This window comes from Photinus pyralis, unplaced genomic scaffold (assembly GCF_008802855.1).
Source record: "Photinus pyralis isolate 1611_PpyrPB1 unplaced genomic scaffold, Ppyr1.3 Ppyr1.4_LG2, whole genome shotgun sequence".
Classification (NCBI taxonomy): domain Eukaryota; kingdom Metazoa; phylum Arthropoda; class Insecta; order Coleoptera; family Lampyridae; genus Photinus; species Photinus pyralis.
Genome location: NW_022170403.1, coordinates 7,823,510 through 7,848,959, shown reverse-complemented (window position 1 = coordinate 7,848,959; position 25,450 = coordinate 7,823,510). Strand labels below are relative to the sequence as shown.

At 36.6% G+C, this 25,450-nt stretch overlaps 1 protein-coding gene and 1 long non-coding RNA gene across 7 annotated transcripts in view; both read right to left on the bottom strand.

The window, feature by feature from the left end:
• The window catches only part of LOC116163282 (histone-lysine N-methyltransferase 2C-like), a 73,640-nt gene that overhangs the window by 11,344 nt on the left and 36,846 nt on the right, over positions 1-25,450 (bottom strand). For 5 of the 6 annotated variants that reach the window (XM_031477154.1, XM_031477159.1, XM_031477155.1 and 2 more), the window contains 7 exons: positions 16,007-16,220; positions 15,656-15,957; positions 15,432-15,590; positions 9,134-15,268; positions 8,816-9,083; positions 8,486-8,709; positions 1,165-2,425 (listed from right to left, as the gene is read on the bottom strand). In XM_031477154.1, the coding sequence (XP_031333014.1) occupies positions 1,165-2,425; positions 8,486-8,709; positions 8,816-9,083; positions 9,134-15,268; positions 15,432-15,590; positions 15,656-15,957; positions 16,007-16,220 (8,563 nt within the window). The remainder of the gene's footprint in view (positions 1-1,164; positions 2,426-8,485; positions 8,710-8,815; positions 9,084-9,133; positions 15,269-15,431; positions 15,591-15,655; positions 15,958-16,006; positions 16,221-25,450) is intronic. The other variant, XM_031477156.1, reaches the window with a different exon arrangement.
• Positions 5,778-6,601, bottom strand: LOC116163283. Its single transcript, XR_004143718.1, has 3 exons — positions 6,505-6,601; positions 5,998-6,449; positions 5,778-5,950 (listed from the first exon to the last, which is right to left on the bottom strand). It is a non-coding gene; the product is annotated as an uncharacterized LOC116163283 (long non-coding RNA).

Below are 25,450 nucleotides of genomic sequence, written 5' to 3'. Positions count from 1 at the left end.
AGAAAATAGCAATATCCACCGAACATTTACACGTAGTGTCACTAGTGCATTTTTTTATAAATGTAGGGTTTTGGTCTACTATACACACTTTATATATGGAACTATGTTACTTGGGTACTTTCGACTTTATAAGACAATTTTTTATTACATTGAACACACTTACCATGCCTGAGATCTCTAACCAATGGGTTGACTGGTGGACTTCTGGAACAAGGTGTTCCAGAAACACAAAAGTCGAGTTGCGCAAGAGCTATACAAGCTATAAGATTGTGATTGAGATAAGAATTAAACTAGCAATTTTTCTGGACTGCTTGGTAAGACAATCGAACACTGTAGGGATGTAGAAATGCAAGAGAAAGAATCAGCAAAGAGTTAAAATGTGCATCACATCTCAAAAAATTAGATACAGATCTTAGCCTTTGAAGTGAATCGAAATGGTGCAGAAGATCCAGCGCAACATCTCCAGAACACATTTTATTTATTTTTCATTGTTGACCTACCATACGAAGTTCTCAACAGCCCTAAATTCACTTTAGAAAAAGAAAACCACAGCCAACTCCTACCAAAACATTTATCGAATGTTATTACACACTAAATTATGATGTAATTGATTGCTGCATCTCTGGCAAAGTTACATGCACTACAACTACTAGCATAGCAAGATGTAAAAACCAAGGGTGCTATTTACAAAAAATAATGTAAAGTATGTAATGTTAATTCGCACATTTTCCCCATGCGCAAACCTGGCAGAATCTGCTCTTAAAATTGTTTGAACATATCGTAATAAACAAAAAATACTGCAATGTGCAGATGAGGAGGTTTTTGAACAGAATTCTTTGTTTTCATCCACCCAATGTATTAAGACCCGTTAAACTTAAGAAAAGCAACTTTCCAGGTGGCCCAAGGGCTGAATCTCAATTCTCCGGTACACAAACTGGCATCACACAGGTATAAGTTGCATTTTGCCACAAGAAAAGAGGATAAAATTCTAAGCAAAAGTCTACTTGTGTCCCTAAATTGTTAACGAGTAATTCAGTAACCATCAATTTAATAGTAACCATCAATTTAATTTATTCCATTGTCAACATGCGTACATGGACAATAAATGTTATAACGAGAAAACAAAATTGAAAATAAGGAAAGTATTATTCAAAAAATACATACCTGGAAGACTTTCTAAAACACGAACTACAGCAGGTTCAGTCAATCCAAAAAGATCCTCCCCAGTAAAATATTTCGGGAACAGTTGCAAACAATGATTCTCTCTCCTGTTTGATGCGATAACTTCTAAAATACGATTCCATACTGCCTTAGCGCTGCTGTCTCTAAATTCCACATCTTCTTCGGGGGGTTCTTTAATAACAACTCTGAATTCGGGTCTTCCAACAACGTCATGTATAGAACAAATGTAACTACAACGCTTATTTAATTTTCTAATACTCCAGTAAAATCTGACGATTTTATAGCCGATTGGGTAAATATAATTGGAAGAATGGAAATTTTGCAACTGATGCGGTAAGAGTTGCCCAACATTCAAAAATATTAAATTTCCTACTCTCAACAAATTGTTTGTGTCAGATGCATGATGCATTACTGCAGCTACTTGTCTGTTTTCATCTCTGTTGACATATACCCTTCTGGACACTGATAGTGTTGTTAATTCATTATCTTTTTCATTTTTAAGTATATGAGATGGACAGTATATAGTTTTATTTTTATAAAAAACACAACCGTCCTTAACTGCGCACGAAAGATGATAAATGTTTGAACATCGTGTTTTAAAACACCGAATTGTTGCACCCACTCGATTACAGTGTATACATGTTGTACCTAAGCTCTGTTGAATGGCATTTTCTAAGTTCATAAGAGCACCGTTAACTGTTTCGTACACACCATCCGACCACAAAGCACAATTAAGGTGTACCCACTTATCCACATCGAAATTTAATAAACGAGCTGGTCCATCTGCGACTCCATCTCCTACACCTTGGCAAAACATACACCGCCTTGTGTCTTCGGGCATTTTTGAAGGGACCAAAGTAATTCCCATTTTATACAATAACTCCATAATCTCCTTGTCCATGGGCTTTTTATTTTTTGCTGGAGACTGAAAGCAACCCAAAGACCAACACTTGTATTTCACACCTTTCCATAACTTTTGGGGCATCTGCTGTAGAGTATTAAACAAATGGTGCTTGCGAGATAAAAAGTTAAAGTCTGTCATTCTTGGCGAGAAAGCAGATTCGGCTTTAACAAAGTCTAAATTCATCGGTTCGGTTTTAATCTCAACTCCCATTTTATTAAACGTGTTCAACTTCCCAAAAATATTTTCATTAACAAATTTGTCTGTTTGTTCGAGGGTTAAATTCTTGCGTTTCATTCCCAGTTTATCCTTCTGGCAAAGATGATCGACAATTGCAGCAACCTAAAACAGAAGATATGCTTGGTTAATTGACAGCAAATACTTAAATCCATAGAAAGGATCAAAAAATAAATGTAGCGAACAAAATTTCAGGAATTAACTTCATGCAATTACTTTGCACTAAAATCCATAACACTCTGGACCGGCAAAGAGTTGAAATATTAAGAGTTTTTTTAACCGACAAGGGTATTGTTTACGGTTTGAGAAATAAAAACCCTCATAATTAACGACTTCCTGAGAGTCACCCGAAATATACTTTGTTTTACATGTGTTACGCAACCAACAGTTTCGAACAGTAGGTAATTAACGTCTTGAAATTGAAAATTGAAATATATTGAAAATATAAGTACATAAATATTTACATACGAGTGAATTACATCATGCCCAAGATGCGTAAGCAAACGCTTGTCTGCACCTTGAAATTAAGAAATTAAAGTTGCTGTGGTCTCCGTTATGTTAACAAAACTTTAAAGAAAAAATATACAAACAAAAACTATATGTATTATATTAGCGGAAGGGGAGGGACTGGAGGAATCCATGAATATACTATTACATGCATATATTTTTTTTTTACCCAAACAGTTGATGGATTGTTGACCTGGGATACGATAATAGCCACTCCTTTAAACCTTTTTTGAAATTTCTATTTGACGTACACAACCTCAAATGAAATGGCACTATCTATTATAATACCTAGATATTTGATGGAATTTGCACGTTCAATGTGTTCGCAATTACACCGTATTTCGGCACAGTCTTGTTTATGAATTTTAATTACTTGTAGATTGGGATCATTATTTTTATATAGAAAAAATGAAGCAGATTTAAAGAAAGTAAATTATAGTCAAACCACTTTTTGATCGACAGAAGGTCCAATGAGACAACTTTTTCTAAGTTTTCCCAACTGTTAGCTTGGTAAGTGACAACGGTATCGTCGGCATATGCATACACCGACCGACGATTATGGAGTTGGAAAAATGTGTTTCCACTAATGCTATGGGACGGCGGTTCCCAACCTGTGATACGCGGGCTTTTAGAGGTACTCAAAAAAATATCAGTAATGGCGGAAATCGATATTTTAACAATGTTATTGCGCCATAATCAACTGCCAAACGGTCACCGTGCGTGTGTGCTTGGTCAACCATCAACCATGCTTACTAGTAAGTACTGAGCAAGCCTAGACTGAACGCCTCAACAAAACTAAATACCATTTCTGAATTACGTTAGTGCGTGCGTGTGCCGTCAGCGACGGGACTCCACTTCAATGCCTGTACACAGTTAAATTTGCCAATTTAAATAAACTTTTTCTATAATCGATATCCAAAGTAGTAGTCCGGGATGCTACCTCCTATTTTTACTGGTCATTTTCGCACAATTACTTTCTATTCTGTCTGGTAGTTTTTACTTAGTTAATACTTAAAACAAGCGTCAGCTGGCGCGACTGCGTAGCGTGTTGGTATGAGAGGCTGAGAAACACGTAAAAAAAAATTGTTTTTCGTACCATTTTCGCAAAGCTGAAAATGGTATATATAATAGTGTACAATGTAAAAAGAGCGTAAATAACTGTCAGCTGATATTTAAATGTGGCAAAACCTGTTAGCTGGGCGTCCAAAGTGTAGCGTACCTTTAGCGCACACATTTTTCCACATTATCGTGTCAGCTAACAAGTGGTTTCCTTTTTTTTTTGTACCATTGTAATAATTTATGTTGAGTGTTATTTAAGTACTTTATTTACATATCATACTAAAGCTACATTTCGATGATACCAACTGGTTCGAGCTACTTACTCAAACTAACTAACTATAAGAATAATCCATGCCACCTTCCTGTATGCAACTATGCAATGTTATTCCATTGAACTCTGTAGGTTCACAGTACAGACAGGAAGTGTGACATAGAAAATAAGCATTTTAATTTTGGGTTACCACCATACCATAAACTGATGAGGTGCTCATTTCCATACATGCTGATGTCATATTATTGGAGAAAAATATGATTGAAAGAGAATACATGAGTAAAATGGTATCACATACTGTATAATAATATTATACATAAATTGAAATATTGTATTTTATAATTTGTAACATGGTTAAGGACATAAAATAAATCAAAAGAGACAAAACAAACCAAAAAAAGGAAACTAATAGCCCTAACTACGGCTGTTGCTGCTTACGGAGAGATTATGGTACGTTTGTGTAAGATTATTTTAGGCGCTACTAGCCAGGTTGCGGACAGCATTTTCCGTTATGTTAGACGGCCATTTTTCCTTATAATATAAGTTTATAAGTATAAAACATTTTTATAGCAAAGTTAAGTTGCGGTGTGTGCTGGGCGTGTTCAATTTTGCTTATAAGTTTGAAGGAGCCTTAACCTCACTTTTATTTTACATTGTGTTAAAATGTCCAAAGTTCACTACTATGCTCTTAGACAAAAAGAAAAGAACTACCGCCAACATAAACACTGCACAATTGTAGGTTAGCAGGAAAATGTTATTTATGAGTGATTACGTACTGCGCAGTGACACATTATAAGAACTTCATTTTCATTGGTTCCGCTATTTATAAATATATCGTACAAAAAGCCCTCATACCGTAAATTATTTCTACAAAAATTTATATTTCTTATGTTATAAGAAAAAATGGCCGTCTAACATAACGGAAAATGCTGTCCGCAACCTGGCTACTAACTTTTTTTTTCCTGTTAGGACAAAACGCGTTAAAAGAAAACAGACCGGGTCTGCGGGGGTGTGACTGAAACGGACTTATGCGACAGCGTGTGTGTTAATAAAGGCAGGCGTCGGTCAGTGTTGCCAGGAGCTGGGGCGCTCGCGTTACGTTTTTAATAAATATTCAACCTCTTATATTTCTTAAACCGTTGGTGTAATTGAAAAAATGACCTTGATTCATTCGACATATTTTGTCTCGCACATGTATACCTCTATCTCCAATCATAACGAATATATCTCGCGACTGAGATTTTTATTACACTTCTCGCGCATACAGTTTACAGAGTGGTTGTTAAAGACAGCATTGACTTTCTTTTTGTTCTGTGAGACAGCAAATATAATGAGCTTTCGAATGGTACACAAATTCTTGAAAAATATTCCTAAGTAACTTCGGAAATAATTGCGCGCAATTACAGAGTGACGCGCATAATGCTTTTTAGAGGTGCCTCTGCAGAAGGTCTTAAATTGTTCTATACTACTCCGGTATTTACCTTACGAATTAGGAAAACTGCAAAAAAAGAAGAATCTAATTCGGAGTAGTCGACAGAATGCTTGGATCTGATCTAAGGAAATTCCCATCTCTGCCACAGATGAAAAATTCTTACCTCGGCCCAGGTTCATACACCCGACATCCGGCTATTATGTAGCCCACACTGAGCTACATAATCAGTTGAGATTTTGTTATTTGCTTTCGTACCAATGGTGAGAGTAGAATTCCTTTTATTTTTGTGATTGCAAATTATATTGAAATTAGCCTTTATTTTCCTTGCTCCGTTTTTACTCTCTTTCTAATTCTTTTGCTCCTGTAATACTTTTCTCTAGCGTATAATTTTATGATCGTTTATCTCACCCTGCTTTCTATGTTCTGTGTCTCATCTTTGGTTTCTTTGTAGTATCCTTTAATGTCTGTTTGCTGTAAAAATTTTCCCGCCTTTTTGTTACTTCTGCCTAGTGCCCGTTACTTTTTGATTTTCCCCAAATTTTGTCCTTGATTACGTGTTTTTGCTTTTTGTTATTTTCCAAAGGCTATTCAATAATCGTCCCTAATGCGTGCATGAGGTGCGGAAGTTTCAATTTTGCCAGCCAAGTTTATTGGGATTTATTCTCATTCAATTGATATCGATAAGCTTGAAAAATATATTACTTTGAGACCCGCCCATAGTTTGGGGATCTAAATCATCAATTTATACACGCCGTCTTTATTTCCAAAAATATTTAAACAATCTTCCACTGTTTGTCTTATTTTTTCCTTAGCTTCCTCGACCACCAGAGGGCTATTTTCTAATTTTTGGGCACGGCTCCCTAACAGGGAAATAAATGTTAGTAGCGCCTGAAAGATAATCTCACACAAACATACCTAGTCTCTCCGTGAGCAGCCGCAGCCGTGGTTAGGGCTATTAGTTTCCTTTTTTTGGTTTCTTTGTCTCTTTTGATTTATTTTATGTCCTTAACCACGTTACAAATTATAAAATACAATATTTCAATTTATGTATAATATTTATTATACAGTATGTGATACCATTTACCTCGTGTATTCTTTTTCAATCATATTTTTCTCCAATAATATGACATCAGCATGTATGGAAATGAGCACCTCATCAGTTAATGGCACAAAAAAAGGAAACCACTTGTTAGCTGACATAACAACTTGGAAAAATGTGTTAGCTGGGCCATCAAAATTCAAAGTCGCCGCGTGCGCTAGCGCCCGCTAACGCTACGCTACACTTTGGACGCCCAGCTAACAGTTTTTGCCACATTTAAATATCAGCTGACGCTGACAGTTATTTATGCTCTTTTTACATTGCACACTATTATATTATATACCATTTTCAGCTTTGCGAAAATGGTCCGAAAAACAATTTTTTTACGTGTTTCCAAGTCTCTCGCCATCTTAAGTCACGCTTTTGAACCAGCTGACGCCCCTATCGTTGATAGGTTATGGATCAAAAATCTATAGTAGAAAGATGAACTTTGCGAAAATGGTCCGGTCAAATAGGACGCTACCTCCCGGACTATAGACATTTGCGCTCATATTTGACAACGCAAACGTCATCTTTTTCGAGGAATCGCTTAAATTAAGCGACAAATTAAAAAAAAACGATCGCTCTCACCAATGTCCATTTGTACTGTTCCGATATGTAATTAACCCCACTAAATGCACCGTTAACTTTTTTTTTTCACGTCGTCGATTTAAAGTAGTTAGAGCGCGTTCGGCTGAAGTCAAGTCATGTACTCGGCCTATTTATTACTTACGGTAAACGTCCCCAAAAAAATGTTGTTATGAAGGAAACATAATTAGAAATACGGTATGAGTGGTATTTTGTACCTCAGCACAATGAAAACGTCTTACATGATTTTTAAAAAGGTATATATATACAGTAGTCAACTTGACTAGTCTCCCTACTTTTCGACCCTGTTTCAAACCTTTGCACACTAAATGTTGACGACACACCGCGACTAAATATTCACAGTGTAAGCGGTAAATCCTAAACGAATATATTTGTTTTTAATCAAAACGTATGCGAGACGTATGTAAAAGCCGGGAAACTAAACAATTTGGCGTTTTACGTGAAGTCGGTGTAGTGGATTTGGTTTTTCGATGTTGGCGCTAGAGATCCCCAGCCGCTATCTTGATCTCGATCCGATCAGTGTGTCAACAAGACGTGTGCAGGCCTTTATAAATATCGCTGGTTTTGGTGTTCTTTCTGAAAGACGCCATGCCTTTTGTGAAGAAAAGTGCTCAGCAGAAGAAGGAAAAGATTGTCCTAGCTCAACTATATACTAGACCTAGTGGAAAAGTCATCAGATTTAAACGCGTGCTGCATAGCGTGCCGCCGCGTCAGAGCAGACGCCGTTTCGGCGGTAAATATCTTCCTTATTTCATCATGAACATGTACTTTTCCGTGCATATTTAGATTTGTCACAAAATTTCGCTTCTAATGAGACCCATTGCATTTAAGTCTTGATACAAAACCCTTCGCTAGCTCAAAAAAACTGAGTGTGTCCATAAGAGCCCATGTTAAAATACCCTGTTTTTACTGTCAAATATCTCAGAAACGGCACATAGGAACACTTTTTTCTTTTGACCATTAGAAAGTGCGTCTCTCAGAGAATAAGTGACCAAATTTTCACCAAGTTCTTGTTACTTTTACCTAGGCGCTCTAACTACTTTAATATAAATAATTCTCTCAAACAAACTGCAACGCGTTATTGTTTGTTACCAAGGATATGACAAAAGGTGGTGTTATTTAATTAATTACATGAACGCACGAATCAAATAAAAATACGCTTATCAGGATACACAAGAAATTGCAATATTTTAATAGCAAAATACGTACCTTGTCCTCTGATATTGATGGCGAACGATGCATGATGGCAAACTGCATATAACAGGAAACACCACAAAAGTACAATTCATCACCATCGCTTAGCAGTTCAGTGTCCTTAAATAGGAATGGTAACTCGGATACTTTTTTACGAATCATATTGTTTAATATAACAACATCGCAGTGACGACAAAACTTTGCAGCGCCATTTAAAATAGTCTGTATATCGATAGGCGCTGAAATAAAGAGATAGGATAAAATACTAATGTACTGCCATTTAGTTTGGTGCTTGACTTAAAGCATTCGAGAACCAAGCCAAATTGTACAAGCTACAGTACACACCTCCTTCCTTTCCATCTTTGCCTTTAGTTCTGTATAATCCTAATTTTTGACTAGGAGGTGTACTTGTTCTTTCTACTATCTGGTAACTAGTTGGTGGCGGAATATGTAAAATATTCGCTAAATCTCTCAATACGCCCATTATGTCTTCGGCAGCAGACGAAGTTAGAGTTAATGTAACTGTGACATTTCCGGAATCTTTTAACGGAGTTGGTGGGTTGGCTCCGTATTTTGTTTTGACAAAATAATCTTTGCAAATGTTTTCCTTGTCCTTTAACAACAACAAATGATTAAGAAATACTAACATTACAATGTAATTACCTGTTCGGTATAATCTTTTAGATATGGTCCTATCGGCTTCAAACGAATAGGAATTGGTGCAATAATAGGAATAATAGGAGACGATCTCATTTTAGCAGATGTTCTCGTGTCATCCTCATCATCTTCGTCTTCATCAATCAACTTTAGTCCCAAAAACTTCGCATATGGTTCCATAACGGAACATTCTGGTGAAGAACTACTAACAATAGAATCAGGTGAATCATTCTCACGACAGAACAATTCAAACTTTCGATCTTCGTCGGCATCAAACTTAATGACGGGAAATTCTTGATCATAAAAGCCTCGCTGAGTAGACGGTGTCGATTTCTCCTCCATCGGTTCGATGTTGCCGTATGGTTTTGAACTGTAATAATCCGAAAAGCCGGGAACAATTGCGTTGCCGTAAGATCCATTTAAATCGCCAACTCTAGAGTTGCACACCTTCAATCCGACTTTGCTTAGATCGCCGCTTCCAAATACAGGAACCACCCCAAAGTTTCTATTCAGTTGCGGTTCTTGCACAATCATCGACGGTAACGCTCTCAATTGAATTAATAGACTGTCAATGTATGAATCGTAATCTTCGTCAACTTTGGAACTTTTTCGGGGCCGCTTTTTCGGTTGCGGATGAGAGTCTTTGTTTAGTATCTGGTTTTGTCTACGTTTCTGCTGATAAACCCTTCGTTTCATTTTTTTAAGCTCTTCCTTTTGTTCCAAAGAAGTTTTTTCGATAATCGCATCGGGCGAATCAATTTCTTCTTTAACGTGTGTTAAATCGGGTCGACTATGATCAGATACCTCAGAATGTTGTGACGTTTCATCGATTAATTCTTTTTTAACTTCGTGTACGCCATATAGTAGTGGACTCTGAGGTGGCGGAATATGATATTCTTTCTTAATAATTAAAGGGGGTGTTTGTAGATTTGAATCTTGACTATTGGAAGATTTAGGCGTAGGAGGCGACAGTAAGTCGTCTCTACTTGAAGCGCGATTTAAATTTCCACACTTTTTCAGATCAAGATGCAACTGCTGAGTCGGTACGGATGAAATCGTAGGTGAAGGCGGTACTGGTTTTGAAACAAATGAGGTCTCTCGAGTAACCATGGGAACTTTTGGCAGCACAGACTTATTATTTTGATTGTTGCAATTATCATTTTGCAAAAGAGGAGGCAATAGTGATGTTGTAGTAGGTGGAACGGGTCTTGCCAACTGTGCCTCCAGATTTGGCACCAACGGTAAGTTTGGTGTTGTTATGGCAGGTGACGAGTTTGGTGGTGTACTCACTTGCGTCTGTACTGTAGTAGCGCAGGCAGTATTTTGAAGCAATTGTTTAAGCAAAACATTTTGGGAATCCTCAATTTTTGACGGCCCATGTATTGATGAGTACTTACATCCTCCCGCGTCTGATTTATATATCATATTTAGTACTGCATTATACGATTCGGGAGTGGACAGGGACTCAGTTACTTCCTTCTTTATTTCCTCTGCTATGGTACCTATTGATTCAGAAACGCTTGGTTCGTTCTGCTTTTCTTTGAAATAAATCGTTTTTGTCAATTGAGAGTGCAGAAAATTTGACGTCGCAATTGTGGGTTTTGCAGTAATGCCGCTAGATGTCTGAATAAAATCTGAAGATCCCGTAGATATCGCCCCACTTGTAAATTGAGGAGAATTTGTAACAATTGGTGATACAACAAGAGGTTGCGCATGTACCAGAGATGGAGTAAAGGAAGATTTAGCAATTGTTATTGGAGGCCCCAACAAACTGGCAGCAGTTATTGTTCCTGGAGCTGTTTGTGCAATTGTTGCTGCAGGATGAGATTGTAACATTGCGTTTAGACTCAGCGATGGATTTCTTGTGGTAACGTTCATACTATGCAATGTACTTGTAATAACAGTACTCGGTTTTTGTGCAACTGTTGTCGGGTGCGCACTATTCGAGATTGGTGAAGGCGCAACTGTAGTCACTGGTGGTAACTTAGGATGGTCTGGCATTAATTGTATGCCACCAAATCCGTTCAGCGGCAATACCTTTGTAACAGATGTAGGTATCGCAGATGTAGATGTTGTCAATACCACGGAATTATTCGTGTCAGGTGACGTGATTGCAAATGATGTTATAATGTGTTTTGGTTTTCCAGTAGGTAGAATTAAGTTAGTGTTCGAGACAGGCGGAGGTATGTGAGTTCTTTGAATAATTCGCGACGATATCGCCGAAGCCGTTGAACACACAGACACATTTGGCATAACTTTCTCTTTGTGTGTAACACTTTTAACCACAGTTGCGATGATTGGCGAACTTGTTACTGTTGTAGTATGCAACGATGATAGAAGAGTACGCAGTTGCTGGGAAACATTTGCCATGTTTGTGGTTAAATCTGTGGGCTGAGAGAGCGGCGACAATTGTGGCATTACTGTTGATCTAGCTGACGTCGAAACAGTTACAGGCGTTTGCATTTTTGTAGATTCCGACGTATCCAACACTTGTGGCTTATCGTCGATAGTATCCTTTATTTTAAAGTCCTGCCTTACTATAACAGGATGATTGGGAATTTCTTCATTTTTATTTTTCTCCGATATATTACTTTCTAGAAGAGAAGGCCCCTCTCCTGTGATATTTTCAATCATATCCAAAACATCATCGAATGTATCAAAACCTGAAGGCATTCCCTTACCATCTCTTCTGCGGTTTTCGAGTGCCTGTAAAGCCATATTATCCAACATTTGTTCTTGAGAGGGTGTGGGCGAAGGAATGGAAATAACAACAGATTTTGTATCCGTATCTGAATCATTACTGCAATCCACAACATCTTGTGTTGTAATAAAAGAGGCGGCTATAGTTTCTCTTTTATTTCCCGCAATTTGCAGACTCTGCTTGTCTTGCACGATCTGCGCTGTCATTTTCAATTCGGGGGTGGTTTGCTGATTTACAGGCGACGAACTTTTGCTTGTAACTGGATTGGAGAAATTTTGTATATGATCTTTGAGATTAACAAACTGGGGACAATCTAATTTTAATGTCGCTGTCGGAGAAGATGTCATACTATCGATGTTAGATTTCCTAAAATCGCTTTCATTTGACTTAGATTTGTTAGATAATATTGAAGTTTCTATCGCCCCGGCATTCTTAATAATGCTTATTTCTGAAGATTGCTCAACTTTCTTTATAAACTGATCCTCTATACTCAGTCCATCTAAAACTGACTTTTTTTCGTACATATTTTTTGGCTTATCATCGTCACATGTTGAACTATCAGGAGAAACCGATGATTCATCGTCAAATATTTTCTTCGGTAAACAAGCATCATGTGCTGCCAGTGATAACGATGATGACGGTTTATCAATTACTTTCACATTAGGGAGCTTACTTATTGCACTAGCACTGATCACAGGAATCGTGAAACGTGACGAGCTTGTGCTTACCAATGTAAGCGTTGGAGCGACCGTTGTTTTAAGTGGAAGTATTATACTTGTTAAATTTGGTGTTGTTGTATTTGACAACTTTGTTGTTCGAGTTATAACAACATCAGTGCTTAACTGAACAGGGTTGTTTTTAGTCAAAGATACACCACCACTATTTGATATTCCAGCTGGTATAAACGCAATTTTTGGAGAGGTACATTGTGTAGATAGTGTAATCGTCTGATTCAGCGAAGGTGCAGAAGTAACACAGTTAGGAGAAGTTAAGTATTTATGCATTTCGTTAGTTACCATTTCGTGTTTTAGAATTTTTTCCTTCTTAGAACCTTCGTCAATTAATTTTTCAAAGTCTTCTGTGGTCGATATCTCTGGACTTTTAATAGACGGATCTATAATAACTATATCAGAATCGTCCAAATGCGTTAATAAATCGTCATCAGCATGATGAGAGTATTGTTCTGGGGTGGGTGCATCCATATTCATGTCCTCTTGTTCTGGAGACTCTGACGTATCACGCACAGTCAACAGCTGGTTTGAGGATAATCCCTGTACTAAATTTAACGTCAAGCTATCGGTCGTAACACTTTTAGTTTTCCCTTGAATTATTAATTCTTCCTCACTTGGTGTGGGACTTTGAATGGCTACGTTCAAAATCTGATCCGCATACTCATCCTCCTCCTTGTCAGAGTAATGGTTAGTATTCGACATGTCAACGACCATGTTACCAGGAAACAGTAAAAATTCATCACCAATTTGTCCCGATTCTAATGGACTGGAAATAGTATCACCCAAATCGCTTTGCGAGAATGTTTCAATAACACTAATATCATCCGAATCAGGTTGTTGAGCGACAGAATTTAAAGACACTTCCGTGGAAACAACGCCGTTGTCCGTATCATCATCATAATCCATGACATCTTCGCAATTATTTTCGGTTGAATTACTTCCAACTACTTGTTCTTTGCCATCCGGTTGCTCGTGTAACTTTCTCACTGGGCCTTTATACACATTTGATTTGCTCGTGGATGCATTCAATGGAGGCGTAAGAGGTGGAGTACACGAACTATCGTCCAATTCATTATAGTCGCTACTCACTAATGAGCCAAATTTACCCACTAAAGATCGTAAGTTGCTTTTCGCAGTTATCTTTTTTTTCAAAATAGAAACCTTGTTCAAATGCGATTCTTTCTTTATCCTAGCTGTCGGAATGCACATTTTGTTTTGATCTAAAGTTTCTTCTTTATTTTCTGAAGGAGAGGGCATTTTCTTTATCCCACGTCCCAATGACCACATAGGAGATCCTCCACGTAATCCCAATTTAAAATAAGTGTAACGACCTGGTTCCGGCATGAATGGTATCGGATTATGTATGTTGCCGCCTCCAGAAAAATCATTTTCTATATAAGACGGAGGTGTATAGGGCGTTCTTGGAGTGCCGGGATTTTCTACACTCTGAGGACAATCGGACATTGCAGGACTATTGCTCGTGCTCGGCGGTCTTCTCATTCCTAACGGAGATTGCACATTACCCAGAATAGGACTTCGAGGTATCGGTGAACTAATTTGCTGTTGCTGGTGGTGCACCATAGGGCTTGGAGGTTGATTCATACTTTGATGGATAACTGGACTTCTTGCTATAGGAGAGTTCGGAGGATTTAAACAAAGTCTAGGCGATGCCGGTTGACTATGTATAGAATGAGGCGACATGATAGTTTGTCCTTGATTAAGTAAGGGGCTAGGAGGCATCGGTGAACTTGATTGTCTACCTTGTGTAGAAATGGAGATTTTTGTGTTTTGAACTTGAGCTTGGATATGTGAAAGTTGTTGTTGCTGTTTAGCTAACTGTTGCTGCTGAACAATCAGCTGATGTTGAGAGGTTAAAAGTTGTGCTTGTGAATTATTTTGTTGCTGATGGTGTAAAATTTGTTGCTGCCTCAGTATAAGTTGGCGTTGTTGTATTAATTGCATTGCTCTTTGCGAATGAAGCAGACTTGTATCCATTGAGACCTGAACACCATCAGTGCTTTGTTGAAGAAACACTTGCTGTTGCAATTGTTTTTGCATTAACTGTTGTTGTGCGAGATGAATTTGTGGTTGAGGTGGTGGACTATTCATTGGTGATGGAGTTCCAGGTCTTTGAAGAAAGGTTGCAGTTGATATCGATAATCTTGGTTTTTGTTGCTGATCAGCGGACGGTGGACGAATAAACCTTGTTTGTTGCATGGAATTCCGTAGTTCTGACAAATAAGCGACAGGACTTGTGACAACCCGACGTTGTTGAGGAGACGTCATTCTCGAAGCAGGTGGTGGTAAGTACACTTGGGATGGAGACTGAGCCGAGCCCGGACTTCCCTCACTTTGGGAATGGGGAGTACCAACTTTGGGTGAAGGTTGCATCGAAGATTGTAAAGGTGATGGTTGCATAGGAGAAATGTTACCTAAGGGATTATTAGGACTGTGAATTACACTCGTAACCGGACTAGGACCGGGAGAATGTGTTATTAGTGGCCTAGGACTTTGCATTGGTGAACCATGTTGTAACATCATTGGGGATGCAGATGGTGACGGTGACATCATAGGCGACTGTGGTGTATGATGTATTGGAGAAGAGCCCGGTGGACCCAATGGAGATGTGTTTGGTTGTCCGGGTAATAATCCCAATTGACCAGGACGTTGTTTGGCTTGTTGCTTGTTGCGGTATTCCTTCATATAGACCAATAGACACAATACAGAATTATATAATACAGAAGATAAAAGACATCTGCTATTTTAGGAATTGCAGTCAACCACTACAGAGTGTATAAATTGAGTAAGCACTACTTTACTACTATGAGTGCACAACCTAAATTCTTCTAGCAGTGTCTGTTAGGATAGATACCTGTATAAGCATTCCATGCTGACGACTTTGCTTGCGACTAGATTCAAGATGTTTCTGGAGTACAGACTGTTCGGAAGATATCCTATGCAGCTCCATGGCATCAGCCTCTGCTAACTGGTTTCCCGTTTTCCTTAATTGTCGCTGTTTGCTGTTTAACGACTACAATAAAACATGAATGTAATATTCCCCCAAAAAAGATGTTGCAATGTAAAAGAAAAACTTACTTTTCTAATTTTCCTTAATTTTTGTACTTCCGTTTCATAATACTTTAACTGCTGCGATAAAATAGTATTTTGATTGTTCAACCATTGTTCATATACAATTTGGGACTGCTTGTCTTGTTCAGTAACAATAGTTTCAGGTGGAAGTGGAGGAGCTGGTAGTAAGGAAACATTAAATGTTGGTATTTGAGGTGGGGCTTCAGCTGATGGTGGTGGTGGCGCACTTGTATTTTGAGTAGGACTTTGCTGCCATCGATTCATACCATCGGTTGGATTTGAGAATGACTGGTTACTTTGATGAGCAGCTACAAATGTTGTAAGTAAATGCCAATTAATGTTATACTTGTTCATTACCTGCTATAGTTGAATTATTAGGAGTGTTTAATTCGATATTATTTGAGTTGAATACGTCCGCTTTGAGACGTTCAAAATCTCTATCACTTAGTAATGCAGGAGCGCGAGAAGTAGCAGGTACATCTTGAGTCTCTAACGTTGAATGCGTTTGTAATTGTTTTTCTTGCTCACGTTTCTCCTGTTCTAAAAGATCTTCTAGTAAAAGTGGTTGTTCCTGAAAGAAAAAAACAAAATATAATGGCGGTTTAATTAATAAAAGCGCAATGAAAATAATAATGTTTAAATTAAATATAGTCACCATGAAGCAAAATTCGGAAAAATGTCTTTTATTGAATTTTTCAAATGGATACTATACCTAGTACTAGTGTAAAAACGGTTTATGCACCATAGGGATTTCAATGCTAATCTATCGAAATATGTTCTCCCCTAATTAATTTAGAGCAAAACTGTAAATAGGTTGTTCTATTTCGGTGTTACAATGAGAATTTCGAACAACTGTTTTTGTCAACACGAAAGTAAGGTGAAGATACAAATTACAAGGTGTAAAACACGGTGTCAATTAACAAATGTAGCTTAGCCACTAAGTGAATTTATAATTGAATATTGTTCAATTATGGACCCAAGTGTCTGTCGAACAATAAATTCCATTATTATTATTATTAAGAACCGTTCAGGCATATGTTGACGTTTGCTACTAAATAGCTATTTGTGTATTAAGAGCGCAAAATGATATATTGTCGATTGAAAGAGAAAGTTGCCGTGCGACGAAGGAAAGGGGAACCTGAACCCTGTATGCAGTATGACTGTGCAGTCTGCATTTCCCGGCCGAAGACTATGAAGATGAAATGTAAGCTATTTTGATAAAGTGTGTTTAATATTTCGCTAGCATGTTTCTTTTTATGCTTTTCAGCACATCCAGGTAAAGTACCATTTCGATCCATTTTGCATTTTTTTAATTTGCTCTGTTACTGTTGCGTTAATAATTAATTTTTATGATCTGGACAAATGTGTACTCCATAAACTTAACCATACTTTGATTTAAATTTGCGCGTTCTTTCGTAAAACGTAATCCTATGAATCACAATCTTGAAATCATGATCGCGAAGTAACCAAAAGAAAGCGCCTAAAGTTTTCAAATGTCAGTGTTGTGTTTATCAATAAAGAAAGTGTTTATCTACGCCGCCAACTTAAAATTTGTCAACGTAAAAGGTGTTGCCAACTTAAGACATATTAATTGTAAAGTTTCCTGTAGTTTTTGATAATTAATTGTTAATTAAATTAAAGCACCGAAATAGAAAAAATAGTATGAAAAAACATGTGTTACAATGTTTTATTGTAATACTACTATCTTGTGGCCTGTGGACACTCGTGGCCCCGCTTCGCATTGTAACACTTGTCTTTCAATATACTATTCTTGTAGCTTGAAAAATTCTGCGTCTGCTCATGTTCTTATATTATTTAAAATTGGGAGCCCAGAAAAAGAAATAAATTAGAATGTAGCATTTGCGTAAAAATCTAATTTTTGTTTCAATAATTTCACGACACGAGTGATTTTTACTAAAATCTAATTCATAATTTCCTTAATTTCTTCGAATTCTCACAACAAAAAATTACAAATTAGCACATGAATAGACGCAGAATTATTACAATCTACAAAAAACTTATTTACAACTTTGCTGTACAATAATTAGTGGAGAAAATATTTCAATATACAAAAATTACCATTAAAATAAATACCTATGGTGCGTGAACCAAATCGACACCCTGTATGTATAAATACAATTATTTATTTTCAAAATCAATTGTTAAGTCGCGTACCGACTTGAGCAAATTTGCGCGCACGAACATTTGTGCGTGCAAATTATTTTGTCATAAAACTTTTAGGTTTGTGCGCGCACAGCCCTGAGCCAGTCGTTCGCATTATTGTGGGTACTCACTTCTATTAGGTGGTTAAGATGGGGGAAGTCCTAGTCCCGTCGGCATAAAAGGTGGTAAGCCAAGATTAAAGACCATTATTTGATAAATTTAATATACTTTAATATATTTCGGTTTATAAAATAACGGTCTTTAATTTTGGGTTACCACCTTTTATGCCGACTGGACTAGGACTTCCCCCCATCTTAACCACCTCCTAATATTAGTTACCAGTACCTAGTGCTGAGAGGGATATTTCATTGCTTCAGACATAATGGTACTCACTTCAACAACTGACGTCCAGTTCAGACTGAGCACTATGCGCGCACGAAAATCGTTTGATGTTTTTGTACACACCGACAAGCAACGGATACTGTTCGTGCGCGAAAACTTGTTCGCGCATGTATACGTTTGTCTGTACTGACTTGAGCAAATTTGCGCGAATAGCGTTCGTGCGCGCAAATTTGCTAAAGTCAGTACGGGGCTTTACAGCATATTGTGCTTTAATAAAGGTAACTAAACGACTAGTTCCTCAGGCATCTGATAGTTAAAAACAGGTACACATGCTATGCAGAAAAAATCATTTTTTAAATTAAACAGTTACATTAAAGTTTAAAGACACCACTATTACCAAATGCTAAACACCTAAAAAGGTTGTTAGTTTATGACCATTATCATTCGTTGGACCCTTTTTCCGGACCTTGATGTACCTACGAGTATCTTGAGCACTATTGCACCCAAACACTGGTTAACATTGTGAAATATTAATTTTTAAAGGTGAATACGAACGACCTCCAAAACGCATACAATAGCACATTTTTTTAAAATTAAAAAATACACTAAAAAGACCACATTCTAACCCACAAATTGTTTAACGTTTTGGATGTGCTGTACAAGGATGATCTTGTATTCATAGAACTTACAAACCAATTTAAAAAATAAATTTGAATTAAAAACAATGTGAAAATGACAGAATTTTTATTTTCAAAAGAAATGAAACAAATACCTGTAAAACCCTTGAAAAATAACCAACAGACACAAGAGGAATGACTATTGGTACATATTACAAATACTCTTTGGTATTAGAACTAAGAGTTTGGGTATTGTGATCAGTAAAAACCCGCCAAAAACTATACAAGATGTGCTGAAATTAACTATGTACTTCAATATCCAAGCCACAACTAATGCTTCCACATGAATTTGCTAGCACAAACCAACTTTGTATCCGATACATTAATCTACATACAACTATTGTGCAGCATGCACTGTGGAACTATATCTACTCTACTTAGTGTTATCTAGATGAATTAAGTAGTGGTGGTTTTTACGAGACGTACTCTCACCTCAAGGAGTAAAGGTCTTCGTTGTAAATGCGGAAGCAAGCCTTGCAGAGGCATGGGATGAACGAAGTCCAATGGTATGTGATGTGGCCCCATGGGTGCAGATCGCATTCGCAATCCCATCTACCACATACATGCAAACAAACACCGACCACAACAAAGTTGTTAGTAACTAAAATACAGGTATGTACAAAGAAGTAGTCTGGAAGCAATGAAGTAAACCAAGTCTGTCTGAGTAATGAAATTATCCAAAAAAGAGTCGAGGAATATTTAGTAGGATACGTAATAGATATAATAATCCATTCTGTCCTATAGCTTTCAATATAACTTTTAAATAATAATTTAATTACGAATTTATGCAATTTTATTTAATTTAACTTAATATTAACAGTTGTACCACAGTGTACACAGGGATTTAATTCAACTGCTTGCGTGTTGCGTGATAAAATTGAGGATACCACTGCAACACCAATTTATGAATGTTATATAAGTAGCATAAAACCAATATACAGGGTGGTGACTTGCGTAACGCATCATAGGGATTTCAATGTAAAATTCATAACATGCGATTATTGGCTCCCCAAATTATTTTAGAGCAAAAATGTATTAAGATTTTTTGTAGAAAACAATTTTTTACGTCAATCAACCGTATTAGTTTTCATTTTTTACATAATAAAGACGGAAAATTGGAAAAATAAAACCCGCATCTTTTTCAATAATTTGAGATGCCATGGAATTTTCTAAAACAAAAAGATATCCAGTTATCAATTAGCAGCAGTTCGAAATGGATTTTATGATCGACTTGGTTACTTATTCGAACATTTATTGTAAATTGTTATATTAGGAAACCGTTTTTAGTAATTTGCTCTTTCTTTATGTTGAATTCGCTGTTCTAAATATAATACTTTTTGATAGAATTTGATTTGTTTTATAGCAGACATTCCATGGCATGACGGATATTGACGTAGTTTTTGTATTATAAAATTCCATGGCGTCACAGATTATTGAAAAAGATGTGGGTTTTATTTTCCAATTTTCCGTCTTTATTATGCAAAAAATTGAAAACTAATACGGTTGACATGTCGAATACTAACCATTACTCTGACAAGGAGGAGGATGAGTATGCGGATCAGATTTTGAACGTAGCCATTCAAAGTCCCACACCAAGTGAGGAAGAATTAATAATTCAAGGGAAATTACTCTGACAAGGAGGAGGATGAGTATGCGGATCAGATTTTGAACGTAGCCATTCAAAGTCCCACACCAAGTGAGGAAGAATTAATAATTCAAGGGAAAACTAAAAGTGTTACGACCGATAGCTTGACGTAAAATAGTTATTTGTTTCATTAGTACAAAAAATGTCAGTTTTCGGGACGAGGAAGATAGTTGCTGGACGACGCGTCAGCGGAGTCCAGCAACCTTCCGAGTCCCGAAAACGCATTTTTTGTACGAATAAAACATAAAATTTTTTCTCCAACCCTCTTTACTTTAAATTATATTCGAGTTTAGATTCAGTTCACAATTTCACTACTAGTTTGAGAACTTCTGCTTTCTTGTCCTCACGTGTCATGCCACTCTAGTTTTTAGGTTAACTTATAACCTATTCGTTCTTACTTCTCACCTCTCGCGACTTTGTAGGGAGCAAATCTAAAGTAGCATGTTCTGCCGTTTCTATAATTTCTGGCGGAGTGCAATAATCCATGTCGCTATCAGTTTCAGTCATTTCTATTGTAGGCATACAAAATTAACATTGTTATATTTTGTATTGAAATAAAAAAAACTTACCATACAGTTTTTTAATTAAAATTAATTGCAATTAACTTTTTCAAATTTTGAATTCAAAATGACAGATAATAGTGCAATGGGTCTGAAGTAGATGGCGTTACGCGCGACGGCGGGTTGTATACGTATTAAAATTACGTTCATCGAATATGTAAATGACGTTACACATGGTTTAAATAAAAATAGCGAGCGTAAATCATTTTCAATACATGTACATACGTAGAGGTAACATCATTATTTGCATTGAATATGCAAAAATATTTGATATGTTTGTATAGAAATATCTTACAACCTGCAATGTAAAACGATGTCAATGTGACATATCTCCGTGATTGTAATTTTTTAATTGGCCAACTTTCAAGGTCAATTTCTTTTTGGTACTAGGACCAAAAGTATCCACTTTTTGTACAGTTGCCATAGTGATAGCGATTAATCCTGAAAACGCCAACTTTACGTACCGAACACTGTCACAAAATAGCGTCTTATTCAGGTGGTTGGAGAAAAAATTTTTTTCTACAAAAAAACTTAATACATTTTTGCTCTAAAATAATTTGGGGAGCCAATAATCGCATGTTATGAATTTTACATTGAAATCCCTATGATGCGTTGCGCAAGTCACCACCCTGTATAACGTTGATGGTGGTTTTATGCAATGCAATTTAATTTAACTTAGACTTAATTTATCTGTATTTAACTTAAATTTTATGCTACTTATCTAAGATTCAGAAATTGGTGTTGCGGTGGTAAATCTCCATTTTAACATTAGTAAATAGGCTATTAAAACACATTGTCAAGTATGCTTTGCAAGATTAACCGCATAGCATAGTTACTTTTGATTACTGATTAATCTTTTCCACTTAAAATTAGCAAAATTTGGCTGATGACTCAAGCCGCGTACTGACTTGAGTAATTTGCGCGCAAATTATTTTATGTCATAAAACGTTTAGGTTTGTGCGCGCACAACCCTTCGCATTATTGTGGGTACTCACTTCAACAACTGCCATCCAGTCCAGACTGAGCACTGTGCGCGCACGAAAATCGTTTGATGTTTTTGTAAACACCGAGAAGCAACGGATACGGTTCGTACACGAAAACTTGTTCGCGCATGTATACTTTTGTCTGTACTGACTTGAGCAAATTTGAGCGAATAGCGAAAGAGAAAATCAATACAAGCACTTTTTTTTAAATAAAAGGTCCAAAATGGATTGTTAAGTAACAAAATTTGCGTTTGTTATGTAATTTTTTTCTCAGGAATCACTAGAACGGCACCTGCGGCTGGGCATCCGTTCGCCCCTCATTTAAGACGGTAAACTCTACACTCCCTCATACTCAGTGATAGAAGGGTGTCTTCATTGAGGACTTAAGTTCAAAATAATTTGAGTAGCGCCAAGTTATTTACTTCGCTGGAGTACTTTGCAATTGTTCATTGAAAACAGAAGTAAGACCTAATAAATAATTAATCAAACATCATTTTTTCCTTGCCCTTTAATTGCAAGGCAGTACTTTTTCATAAAAAAAAAGACAGCTTGTGCAGCTTGCAGTGTCGAATTGATCATGGTTGTTGTAAAATTAAGATGAGGGTAGAACTGAAAGTTCATAATAATTAAATCAAATTTCGCTTGTTTGTTTTGTGCCCATATAAAATGTAGGAGATGTGTGTTTTTTGAGATGGAAATCTAATTGCGACTGGAATAGCAGTAATATGGTTTTTACAATTGACTTTCTACAACTGAATGGATGAAAGCTATTCCTAGAAAAAAACCTGCTGTGTGCATTCTCCATATGATTAAAACACAGAACCTGTTTTAGATTATCAAATTTCTACATGTACACATTTACGAACTCGCACAAATCATCATTATTATACCTACAATTTCACAAGATACAAAAGAACCAAAATATTCGATAAAGATTACTTATAATGAAATAAGACATTTCGTGAGGATATGTTCACATGAATTAGAATGCATGGTAACTATACATTATGTAATTGCAAATTAATCCAAATTCAAATTCCAAGCAAAATATGTTTAGTTTTAACAACAAAATAAAAGATCACGCCACAGCCATGCAACACTGGTAGTGTAAAAAATACATTACCGCTCACCCACACAGACCGATTCAGAAATACATATTCGACCAAATTGTACTGTTAAATTCTAATTCTAATTTGATTAGAAGTTTGCACGTGTCTTGCGTTAAAAATATCTAACGGCCAGACATGACATCACATTGAGCACATCCAAAGACTGTCATTGATTCAGCAGCAGACTAAGCGAATACCCGGACCTCCCCCCCCCCCAACATAAGATGTTTCCTCAATGGCTGGCCAAATTGCTCAGTACAACATATAAGCTGTTTTTGGTTAGTGTATGTAAAGTCACAAATCATAGCTTATTATGATGTGCAACCATTCATCTATTAGAAATCTATGTATTACTATAATGTAAAAGGTGACACAACCTTAGTGTACAAACAGAGTGGAAGCAGGTTTCTCGCTTTCCGGTATCTCGCGCAGATAGGAGCAAGTTTCTAGCGCTTATAGAGGTTTTCTCAAACACTGTCCTTATAAGAAACTCGCGTGAGAAACGGCACAAAAAACTACATTTTTATTCCGACAAAAGCGTGTCCGCAGGTGACCGGCGCCGACAAGTTTTAACCTGCCTTGACTACATTCACGCTAATTTGAAAACATTATATGATTTCCAAAGCGAGAAGCGCGAGTCGACGCTGGTAACCGGTAAGCGAGAAACCTGACTCCGTTCTGTTCGTACCCACATCTGTTGTATTTACCAACATGCTAAGTGTCAACTGTCAGCCAGTGCTCAAGGTCTCTAGACAGAGAATTATTATGCAGTCGATTCAACTGAAGTTGATACTACTGCTCATAATATTATTAATTAACCTATGAAGCCAGAAACAGGACATTTTTGAATATTATACTGTTACCAGGAACAAACAAAAAAAGGATTTGGGATTGATTACTAATAAAATGGTCTTTTTTAAAAAATCTGTTTTTAGCAGTTTACTAATCCAAAGTTAGTGTGTTAACTTTGTGTGACATTTGGGGCATGCACATATACACTTTTGTCTTAAATGTATACGATTCTGGAATTCTGACAAACCAGCTATGATTTCTTATAATTTTGTATAAAATATGACATTCAAATGTCTTTCCTATTGCTTGAACTGTCTGTCTAGATGTTGTTTCCTACGAGTACCAAACCTTGCTATGTATTATTTTTAATTATTTATTAGACACTCTTTACAATATGTGTTGTTTAGTTAACATTATGCGTGAAAAATGATTTCATGTTGGATAACGAAGGGTATCCCAAAATTAGCAAAGTTTTGTTTTTGATGGAATCGTTTGCTGCTGATTATTGGCTATTTTATCTAGTTTGTTAATTGTGGGTTTGAAAATAATAATATTAGCGTGAAGTTAGCCTTCGCCATTAGAAAGTTTGAACATTCTTACTTATTCATATTATTTTAGAGGTTGTTGGCATTTAAAAAAAAACAGATTTTTTAAAATTTGGATGGGAAATTTGCCACTTGATATTGAACTTATTTACTTTAGTAGTTTTTTGTGCATGTTCTTAAAAAGGACCTGCAAATGGAGGAGATACGCATGCGCAGAAGTAACTTTCTTATTTATGAACCGATCTTACTGAAATTTTAACAGTAGCACCCTCTACTAAATGCAAATCAATTAAATTAAACATTCTTTTCATCATTTTTACTTTTACACTTGCTTCTATTCATGATACATCTTTCTTCTCCAATGTTTGTGTGATCTTGTTTAAGTAAATGACAAGCAATTTACTTAATTGAGTTTTGTATAATTGTTCCGTTTTTCTGAAGCCATCACCTAGTGGTGATTGGCATTAATTATGTTTTATACACTTATGTGTTATTCTTTGTCGTTAGTTTAACTTAATTATGTCCAGTTTGCATTGATTCCTTTTGTACTTTTCGGTCTGCTGTTCCCGTCAGGACATTAGATCTCTTATTTGCGTCGTCCTCTTCCCCCTTTTGGGGAATTGTGATGTTTAAATTGTTCCGGTTTAACCGATTTTCTCTACCGTTGTTCATGGCCTGATGATGACTTTTAGCCGAAACATGTCGCCGTTCAAATAAACTCAATTACAATTTTATGGGGAAGGTCTTGTAAATAAAATTTTTTCAACTTCGGTTCCCTTGTATTTATTAATTTGACTCGACAGAATTTAGGCGTTAATAAAATCAGAGATTATTGTTACACCAAAATTAAAATGTCTCGTTCAATTATTATAAAATACAATCGAAATTTAGAGCCAAATTCAGAGCCCTTCCTAATTTCAAACTCACACTCAGATCCTACTAATTTCAACCTAAACTCTGACATTGGTATTCAGAAACAAATTAG